At 32.6% G+C, this 11,270-nt stretch overlaps 1 protein-coding gene across 1 annotated transcript; it reads left to right on the forward strand.

The window, feature by feature from the left end:
- Window positions 1-1,579: 1,579 nt before the first annotated feature.
- LOC120208218 (vestitone reductase-like) lies at window positions 1,580-7,198 on the forward strand. The gene is made up of 2 exons (XM_039207542.1): window positions 1,580-1,772; window positions 6,874-7,198. The coding sequence occupies exons 1-2, from the start codon at window positions 1,618-1,620 to the stop codon at window positions 7,196-7,198; spliced, it is 480 nt and encodes a 159-aa protein (XP_039063473.1). The 5' UTR covers window positions 1,580-1,617.
- The last annotated feature ends 4,072 nt before the right edge of the window (window positions 7,199-11,270 follow it).

Genomic DNA, 11,270 nt, shown 5'->3' on the forward strand with positions numbered 1-11,270 from the left:
GATACAACTTATTAATTTAAGCTTCATATTTTAAATTTGTTCAATTTAATCCTTATATATTTTTCAATTATTTCAATTAATATATGTTTATATTAATAAATTAATAAATAATTTATATATACTAATAAATTATATAATATATAGTTTATATATACTAATGAACTATATACTATATAGTTTATATATACTAATGAACTATATCCTATATAGTTTCTATATACTAATGAACTATATCCTATATAGTTTCTATATACTATATAGTTTATAAATACTAATGAACTATATAATATATATAGTTTATATTAATAAACTATACAATATATAGTTTATATTTATATATACCAATGAATTATATAGTTTATATAAACTAATGAACTATATGATCTATATACTATACATTTTATATATAGTTTAAACTAATGAACTATATAATATATAATTTATATGTACTAATGAACTATATACTATATAGTTTATATATACTAATGAACTATAATATATATATATATATATTAATAAAGTATAAAGTATATAGTTTATATATAGTATATAAAAATTATAAATATAAACTATATAGTTTATATATATTATATTAATATATATATATATATAAATATAAATTAATATATTATAATTGTTTTAATTTTTTCTTAACTTTTGAAATGAATGCAATTTACTTTATTTTTCATATTTGCTTTATATTTTACAATTATTTTGATTTCATCCTTTTATGTTCTTTGCTTTATTTAAATTTTAATTCGTTCATTTCCATGTGTATTCAATTTAGTCATTAAATTTATAGTTGCATCTGAATTTGATCCATTCTTATTTCTTATTTATATTTTTTGTAATTAGCCTATAAATTTTTAAATGAGTATAATTTAGTCCTTTTCTGTATTAATTTCAACCTGACATTTTAAAATTATTTCGATTTGGTCCCTCATCAATGTGTATTGTTTAATTTATTTAAATTTTTATTTGTAATTTTATATTTGTTCAATTTAGTCCTTAAATTTATATTTTTCATAAAATTGATCCATGATTATTTATATTCTTAGTAATTTACTCTAAATCATATATAATTACAAATTGCAATTCAACATTCGTGAAAGACGAAAAATAATTAATCTAAAAATAAAAATTGACCCGATCTGAACTCAATCCGTATCTGATAAAGATCTGACCTAAATTTTATTTGCCAATGATATGACCCGATCTGAACGAGACTCGCATGAAATCCATTCGAACCTGAATTAACCTGGTCTTTAACTGATCCGAACCTAAACTGTTTTGACCTGAACTGACATTGATCCGAACTAAAAGTAACCCTAACTAAAACTGATGTCAAATCAACCTTAAAATGACTCGACCTGATTTAACCTGAACCCGATCTAATCCGAGTCGAAGTATCAAATTGACTTGACTTGACATGTATCCGATTTTACCCGACCTGACAGGATCCGATTGAAACCTAAACGATTACCAGATTTTACATCCCTATAAATAACAGGCAAAACCTCAGGATTGTATATATTTTAATTTAGAGCCGTTTCATAATTGATTTTTTATACAAATATCCTGATATGGTATTGTGAAGAAAGATAAAATTAAAGAGTAATGGAAGTTGTTAAGGGAACAGTGTGTGTGACGGGAGGCACTGGGTTCATACCTTCGTGGCTGATCAAAAGGCTATTAGAAGAGGGTTATTTCGTTCGTACCACTGTTAGACCTAATCCAGGTAACAAAAGAGACCTTAGTTTCCTCACCAATATGCAATGATTGTTGCGGAAGACGGCTATCGGATAGAACAAAATCGCAACTGATAATTGGAGAAAATAAAAATGAAGATAAAAGAGACACAAAATTTACGTGGAAAACCCCTAAAAAATTTAGGGTAAAAACCACGGGCAACGGTAGAAGAATTTCACTATGAGAAAATAGGAATTACAACCTCTCTCGATCTACCAAGGAGAAAACAATGATAATTCTCTCTTGATAAAAAAGGAGAAAACAACTCTCAAGAAACTCTCTAAATTCTCTTTAGTATTGGAAGAAAGCTATAATGCTTTGGGATGGTTTTGAAGCTAAATAAGATAGGGTATTTATAGCTAAATCTTAAGGACTTAATCTTGTAAATACCCTAAATTTTAGTGACTAGAGTTTGTAATTTGACCATATAAAAAATAATAAAAAATTATGCACCTAATTTTCGGTGCCAACCCATTTATTATTTTTGACTTTCTACAATCTCTCACTTGAAGATTTGATTGGAACAATCATATCTTCACACCATTCTTTCTACCTTGTACCATTATGTTGCTTACGTCTCTGACAGGCCACAGGAGGATCGACACCAAGTAAATTTATCAGTATTTATCGCCTTCGTCATGAAATCTTCTATGTTGTCTTTGGTATGGATTTTTTGCATATCTATCGTCCCTTCTTCCACCTTTTCACGAATGAAATGGTATTGAACTCGTATGTGCTTTGTCCTTGAATGAAATGCTGGATTCCTTGCTAAATGCAAGGCGCTTTGACCATCACAAAATAGAGAGACATACTCTTGATTGTGCCCAAGCTCCTCCAATAGCATCTTCAACCAAATTGCTTCTTTACTGGCTTGTGTAGCTGCTACAAATTCTGCCTCTGTTGTGGATGTAGCCATAACTAACTGTAATTTTAAAACCCAGCTTACAGCTCCACCAGCAACTGTGAACACATATCCTGTAGTAGATTTGCTTTTATCCAAATCCCCTGCATAGTCAGAATCTACATACCCATTGATTAGTAAGTTTGATCCTCCGTAATATAATGCAATATTTGAGGTCCCTTTGATGTATCTCAGGATACTCTTTACTATATTCCAATGCTCTTTTCCTGGATTCGCCATGTACCGACTAACCATTCCCACTGCTTGTGCAATGTCTGGTCTTATGCATATCATAGCGAACATTAAGCTTCCCACTACTGATGCATACGGTACTCGAGACATCTCCATCCTCTCTTCTTCACTGCTAGGACTCATACTGGAGGATAATTTGAAGTTAATAGGAAGAGGGGTAGAAATTGGCTTACAATCTTGCATGCTAAATCGTGACAAGATTTTCTTCAAGTAATTCTTTTGTAAAAGCCAAATCTTCCTATTACTTCTGTCTCGGTGAATTTGCATCCTTAAAATCTTGTTTGCTGATCCCAAGTCCTTCATTTCAAATTCCCTAGCCAGTTGTGCCTTCAATTCTTCAATATGATCTTTGTTGGGTCCTGCAACCAATATGTCATCCACATACAACAGCAATATAACAAAATCGTTATCACCATACCTCTTGAAATAAGCACAAGGGTCAGCATTAAGTCTGTTGTATCCAAGACACATAATGAAAGAATCAAATCTCTTATACCAACACCTCGGCGCCTGCTTTTGACCGTACAAATATTTGTTCAACCTGCAAACCAAGTTCTTCTTTTCGTCTTCTTCAAAACCTTTAGGCTGGAGCATATAAATCTCTTCTTCAAGATTTCCATGAAGAAAAGCTGTTTTAACATCTAGTTGCTCTAGATGTAAGTTCAACGTAGCACACATTGCCAAAACTACTCAAACTTGTTTTAGTCGAACCACAGGAGAAAATATTTCATTGAAATCAATACCTTCCTTTTGAGCATATCCTTTGACCACCAATCTTGCACAATACCTCTCAACTTGATCGTCATCATTTCGCTTAATTTTGAAGACCTATTTGTTACCAATTGGCTTCCTTCCTTGTGGTAGTGGCACAAGGTCCCATGTATTATTTTTATGAAGGGCTTCGATTTCTTCTTGCATCGCCATCATCCACAGTGAAGTATCTGAGCTGTTTATTGCCTTCTGGTATGCTGATGGCTCACCGGCCTCTGTTAAAAGACAGTATGCAATATTACCTTCTATAACATAATCTGAATGCCAATTGGGACGTCTTCTCACACGATCTGATTGACGAGTTGTTGTAGCTTCAGAACTCTCTGGTTCTTGTTCATCATGTACTGGTTCTGCTTCAGAAGAATCTTCTTGTTCAACCTCATTTTCCACATGTATCTGAGTAGTCTCTGAATTTTCAGTGCTATCATCGTCTTCTTTTATTTGTAGTTTATCCTCTACAAAGATAACATCCCTGCTGATGATCACTTTGCGGGTAGTGAGATCCCACAAGCGATACCCCTTGACTCCATCAACATACCCCAAGAATTTGCATTTCTTGGATTTTGGATCCAACTTTGAAATTTCTTGGGCGTTGTTCATCACGTACACAATACTTCCAAATATATGGAGGTTTGAATAATCAGCTGGTTTATCAGTCCACATCTCCATTGGTGTCTTCAGCTCTATTGCAGTTGATGGAGCTCGATTCACCAAATAACAGGCGGTATTGACTGCTTCTGCCCAGAATGATTTTTCTAGGCCTGCATCCCTCAACATTGCTCTTGTTCTTTCTAACAAGGTTCTGTTCATCCGCTCTACCACTCCATTTTTTTGAGGAGTGTTTGTCAATGTGAACTGTCTTTTGATGCCTTATTTCTTGCAAAAGTCATCAAATTCTTCACTTGTGTATTCTTCTCCATTATCTGTTCTAAAACACTTGATCTTATTTCTAGAATCAAGTTCCACCCGCGCTTTGAAGTTTTTGAAAGTGGAAAACACATATGACTTCTTCTTAATAGGGTACACCCAACATCTCCTGGAGTAGTCATCAATAAATGAGACAAAGTATTTTGCTCCGCCTAGGGATGTAACTGGTGCTTGCCATACATCAGAGTGAACCAATTCTAGAACACTTTTGGCTCTAGAATTTGACGTGTTGAATTTCAACCGGTGCTGCTTGCTTGTTACGCAATGCTCACACAAAGGAAGTGTTACCTTTGTTAAGCCTGGAAGTAGTTTTTGCTCCACAAGGACTTTCATTCCTTGTTCTGACATGTGTCCAAGTTTCTGATGCCATAACATTGCAGAATCTGAACTACATAAGGCAACAGAGGCTTCTGCTTCTAGCAAAGTCTCTCCCTTCAGCATGTACAAGTTTGTTTCTATCTTTTCGCCTTTCAGCACCATAAGCGCTCCACGAAACACCTTCATGATTCCTTTCTGTGTTTCAATCTTACTTGCATTATTATCCAACAATCTGTAGGATAATAAATTTTTCTTCAGGCCTTTCACGTGCCGCACATCTCGAACAACTTTAATTGTTCCATCATACATCTTCAATTTGATGGTTCCCACACCAATGATCTCTAAGGCATGATCATTGTAACTATACACAGATCCTCCTGAGACAGGTTCATAATGATGGAACTATTCTCTTCTTGAGGTCATGTGATATGTTGCTCCTGAATCAATGAGCCATATATCTGCAAATTGTTTTCTACCTTCCACGGTGGTTGACGCTTCACAGCATAGAGCATCTCCATCATCTGAAGTGTTTGCGGTATTGCCTTGTGGATTGGAGTTTTTATTTAGACTCCAACAATCCTTCTTCAAGTGACCCTTCTTTCCACAACGGTAGCACTTTAAATTCTTTTTACTTCTTGACTTCGATCTACCATGTTTGTGACTGCTGCTTTGGCCACGTTCTGTTGATCCCCCTCTCATCGTTGTCAAAGCTTCTGCTTGTTGCAGATTTACTTGTCTGTCTTCCTTGTTCTTGCGTCGATTTTCTTCTTGTAGAACAGCAGCTGCAACGTCATCGAAGACTAGACTGGTGACATTATTATTTGTCAAGTTGATGATGAGTTGATCATACGAATCCGGTAGGCTTTGAAGTAGAAGTTCAACACGTTCTTGTTCTCCTATTTTACAGCTTAAGGATGTAAGTTGAGAAAATAAAGTGTTCAACGTGTTTAAGTGCTCCGTCACTGAAGTAGATTCTGGCATCCGGAGAGTGTACAATTTCCTCTTAAGGAAAATTTTATTGTGCAGCGATGTGGCCTCATACAATTTGGTGAGATGATCCCATATCTCCTTTGCTATCTTCTTCTCCTCGATGCTTGACAATACTTCATCTGCTAATGCTAGATGAAAGTTTGCCATAGCATTCCCGTCCATTTCGATCCATTTGTTGTCATCTGTGAAATCCACCGGCATTTCACTGATAGCTGCTAGACAACCGTCTTTCCTCAGGATGGCCTTCATCTTCAATTTCCACAATGAGAAATTTCTCCCATTGAATTTTTCAATATCAAATTTCGTTGCAATAGCTTCTTTTACGGATAGCTCCCACTATTTCCCTATCGTGAATAGTTCTTTGGAACCTTCAAATAATGGGTAATAACTTCTTATTTTCTTATGTTGGAGGATCTACCTTTTGGTGGCAACCAAAAAGACAATAAGCAGATATTACACACTCTAATCTAGCTCTGATACCAATTGTTGCGGAAGACGGCTATCGGATAGAACAAAATCGCAACTGATAATTTGAGAAAATAAAAATGAAGATAAAAAAGACACAAAATTTACGTGAAAAATCCCTAAAAAATTTAGGGTAAAAACCACGGGCAACGGTAGAAGAATTTCACTATGAGAAAATAGGAATTACAACCTCTCTCGATCTACCATGGAGAAAACAATGATAATTCTCTCTTGATAAAAAGGGAGAAAACAACTCTCAAGAAACTCTCTAAATTCTCTCTAGTATTGGAAGAAAGCTAGAATGCTTTGGGATGGTTTTAAAGCTAAATGAGATAGGGTATTTATAGCTAAATCTTAAGGACTTAATCTTGTAAATACCCTAAATTTTTGTGACTAGAGTTTGTAATTTGACCATATAAAAAATAATAAAAAATTATGCACCTAATTTTCGGTGCCAACCCATTTATTATTTTTGACTTTCTACAATGATCGGCCGAAAGAGTAGATCTTAATGATCCCGATAGGTTCAATACGGCCATTGAGGGGAGCAAAGGAGTGTTCCATATTGCCACTCCTGTCGATTACGAGTACAAAGAGTCTGAGGAAATCATAACTGAAAGGGAAATCAGTGGAACACTATGCATCTTGAAGGCTTGCTTGAAATCAGAAACAGTGAAGAGAGTTGTCTATACTTCTAGTGCATCAACCGTTGTACACAGCGGCCAGGATTCGGACATGGTGGATGAGAGTTTCTGGTCTGATGTGGATTTCTTTAGAGAAAAAGAAACCCCAAGCTTTCTTTCTTACTCGATTTTCAAGACATAGACAGAAAGGACGACTCTTGAGTTTGTTGAAGAACATGGACTGGATGTGGTGACAATGATTCCTAGTGTTGTAGTTGGTCCTTTCATATGCCCCAAGCTCCCAAGCTCAGTGAGCTCATCATTGGCTCTGGTCTTAGGTACATGATCCTTACCTGTTTTGCCCTAAATTGATATTTTAATTTGCTTCAAAGTTTTCGACTGCAACAATAACCTGGTGTCTGGTTTAATTATCATTATAAAATCAGTTTGATCGCATGTTAACCTATTAGTTTTTTCGTTTTTTATTCATTGTCTTTGTTTCTTAAGTGAATCTTATCGTTTTTTGTTTGTGGGATGAGAAACTAGATTCCTTAAAAAAGTAATGTCAAGGGTTCTAATCCTAGGGTTTGCAAATGGAAGAAACTGAGTTGGGAGGGTCGTCCTTGCCTCTGTAGTATACGATCTGGATTAGTAGATCAATAAATCAAATATCAGTTATTAATTAAAAAATCTAGGTTTTTATGTTATTTTATAAGTCAACGTTCATATTCATTGATAATTTAACCATTATTATTTTTTATTTATTAATTTTAGGCTCTTAGATGCCCAACGTTTTATTCCGCTATCATTTTAAGATTTGATTCGTCTCTAAAAAAAGTATGTCGTATAATCCCTAAGATCTCTAATTTCTCATAAAACTCCTGAAATCTTTAATTTTCTAAAATAACCTTAAAACCCTTCTTTTCCTCCTTTCACCGTTTGTCGTCGAATAACGCCAACCCATCATTGTAGCAATGAACATCTGACGAGTCTTCAGCTCTCACCTCATTGTAAGTCATTCGTTTGTTGTCCGTCAAAGAAAGAGTGATCTAATTGATAGTAGGGGTGGGGTTTGACGATAGAAAAGTGAGTGATGGTGGTTGATTAAGGTAGAAAAATGAATTTAGGGATTTAAGTTTTTTTAAATAGAAATTTTAGAGGTTTTTTATTCGAAAAATTGATTAACTTAAAATGATAACATAATAAAACATTAGACACTTATGTTTCAAAAAATAGTTCAATACTTAAATAGAAAAAAATATAGTTTGGACACTTATTTTTTTAATTAAATCTATTTGAAAAGTCACATTTTCATAGTAATGTAACTAAAATTTTAAATTTGAGTCTTTCAAAAAATTATTTAATGAAAGAATTTTATTATCTTTATAATCCCATATAACTTAACAAAATTAGTCTCATAATTCATAAAGAAAATGCATAGTTTTCTTCTACTGATTTCATCATGAGAAAAGTGCAGTGCACTGAGGCGATGAAGGTAAATAATTTTACCGGGAACCATTCTGAATACAGTTCTCGTCTAAATACATCCATGGTGCATGTTGATGACGTGGCAAGGGCACATATTTTCCTTCTTGAATATTCTGATGCGATGGGCACAAATGTTCAAACTTACGTTATAATCATGTCCGTCTCAAAAATATATAGTCCTGATATATACTTTTAAAATATGTTTCATAAATTATTTTATAATAAGGTAAAATTATAAAATATTAAAATTTAGAGTTAATTACATCATATATCTTGAAAGTATGGTCTTAATTTTAAATTGGCCCCTAAACCTTTAAATGTTTCAATTTCATCCTTATTCTCTGACTATCATTCTAAATTAATCCTCAAACTTTTTATTATTTCAATCTCATCCCCAAACTATAACTTTCATTCCAAACTATTCCCCAAACTTTTTGAACATTCCAATTTCATCCCAAACTATACGTATATACTAATCACATCTCTTATTAATAAAATTGTTAGGCCAAATTATATTATTATATGTCTAAAAAAAATAAAATCTTGGTTAAACTATGGTTGAAAATACTTACATGTTTGGATGAATTTGGGGATGAAATTAGAATTTTTAAAAGTTTGGGGACTAATTTAGAAAGATGGTCATAGTTTAGGGATGAAATTAGAATGTTCAAAAGTTTAATGACTAATTTAGAGTGAGTTTCATATTATGAGGAAATGTATGATGATGCTATCAAAGGTGTATGATGATGCTATCAACTGTTGCAAATATAATTATGGGGTCGAGGAAATGTATGATGATGCTATCAATGGTTGCAAGGAAAGAGGATATCTATAGTTTCCCTATATTGATCATCTCTAAGATAATATATAAATATACATATTTTCATAATGGTGCCAAAACTGAAGGGAAGGGAGCAAATGCATGAAGGAATATGTGATTGAGGCTATTCAAAGATGAACAATTGGTTCCTTTGAATCCTCTAAGACTCTAACAAAGAGATACAAGAGTGTTTGTGGATGAAGCTTTGTTATGATGTAAATCAGATAAATCATTGTATGTTGATGTTGTTTTGTGGTTCCAAATTCGTTTGGGTTCCTTCATGTAGAGGTGTAAAAAATTGATCTGACCTATAAAATTGATTGAAATTGATTCGAGTCTAAATTGTTTGTGATTTGAGGTGGTGATGAATCGAAATCAATTCGATTCCGAACTAATGTTGACTTGAATCTGAGTTGGACTTGATTATTCTGGATCTGAACCCGACTTGCACTCGACTTGAATCCAAATTGAACCTAATAATGTGATAACCGAACCCTACTTGCATCTGACTTGATATGAACTCGAACCCAAGATTAATCTGGTAAATAATCAATATAGCCTGACTTGAAACAATCCAAGATCTGATTTTACCCTACTTATTATCAATTCGGCCTATAATTGATTTAACATGTTCTTGGCCGACATGTTAATTGACCCAATCTATAATTGATCCAACATGATATTATTATATTTATGATTTAAGGTTAATGATTTTATGGGTTTAGTGTTTAGGATGTACTTATTTTTATAAATGTGTACAATTGAATCAAGATCAATATTTTATGTATACAAAATTGAGTTAAAATCAAAGTTTAATTTTATAATTATGTTAAATCAAAGTTAATTATTATATTACATATATAATCAAAGTTTTTGTGGAAGTATAGATAAGAATAGTAATGTCGTATTTTTTTTCGGTAATGTTATGCCTTTGATTAAATATTTAAATTAATGTTTTATGTGTACAATTGAATTAAAATTAAAGTTTCTTGTATACAATTACAACAAAATCAAAATTTTATGAGTATAATTATATTAAATCAAAATTTATACTTTATATGTTATGTTATACATTAACATTTAATCAAACTTTATGTGTAAATTTAAGCTTTTAAGCGAAATTGACCTTATTTAATTCTATTTTCTTTTATTTTAGTCTAATAATTTTAATATGGTGATATTTATTTTTCATTTTACTCCCTAAAATTAAATTTTTATCCAAAATTGACCCATATTTATTTCTATTTTCTGTAATTTAATCTAAACCCTATAAGGTACATCATAAAGGTATGCGTTAGGAGATAAAATATGAATTCCAAAATGAATAGGTGTAAATAGAACCTCTTCCGATAATCACGTAAAATGTCACCAGACAACACAATCGTAAGAAGATGTCAAACTCAAACTCAAAATTCTTCAACAGTAAACTATGACTCGATAACATATTCTTGGCCTCATTCCTTCGAATTTTATATGTGAAGGAGCCATTGTCCATCACGGAAGGTAGGTGTAACATGTTCTTTCAATGTTTTTGGTGTGAATTCAAGGATGATTACCAGAGTCAACCGGATTAAGTTTAAAATTAATGTTCCATATTTCTATTAGAAATACTCAAATGTAAGAAAACATTTTAACATCATTTGTATTCATGATCAAATGTAACATATTTTTAAGTGTAACATATGTAGCTGTCCAAAAGATTTTTTGAAAAACAAATTTAATTTTTAACTGATTTAAAAAAATATCGTCTCGATTAATTTGGCATTTCCTTTTTAAAATCAAAATAAGACATGGTTCGATGAGTCGCCACCAATATTTGATTAGGGTGTGATTGAGCACCCAAAAACATATTTGTCATTTTAATAAAAATATTAATTTTAATTAAAACAACAAATTTACGGTATGCGTTACCAAAAATTTGAGTTCGGGAGTTGGTTACGCGTGGGGAAGGATTAGCAGCCTCACA

Source organism: Hibiscus syriacus, unplaced genomic scaffold, assembly GCF_006381635.1.
Source record: "Hibiscus syriacus cultivar Baekdansim isolate YM2019G1 unplaced genomic scaffold, ASM638163v2 tig00016065_pilon, whole genome shotgun sequence".
Lineage (NCBI taxonomy): Eukaryota > Viridiplantae > Streptophyta > Magnoliopsida > Malvales > Malvaceae > Hibiscus > Hibiscus syriacus.

Coding starts and splice junctions, on each gene's coding strand:
- LOC120208218 (XM_039207542.1), top strand. CDS start 1,618: ATGGAAGTTGTTAAGGGAACAGTGTGTGTGACGGGAGGCACTGGGTTC. Junction 1,773..6,873: donor CTTAGTTTCCTCACCAATAT/GCAATGATTGTT, acceptor ATCGGCCGAAAG/AGTAGATCTTAATGATCCCG.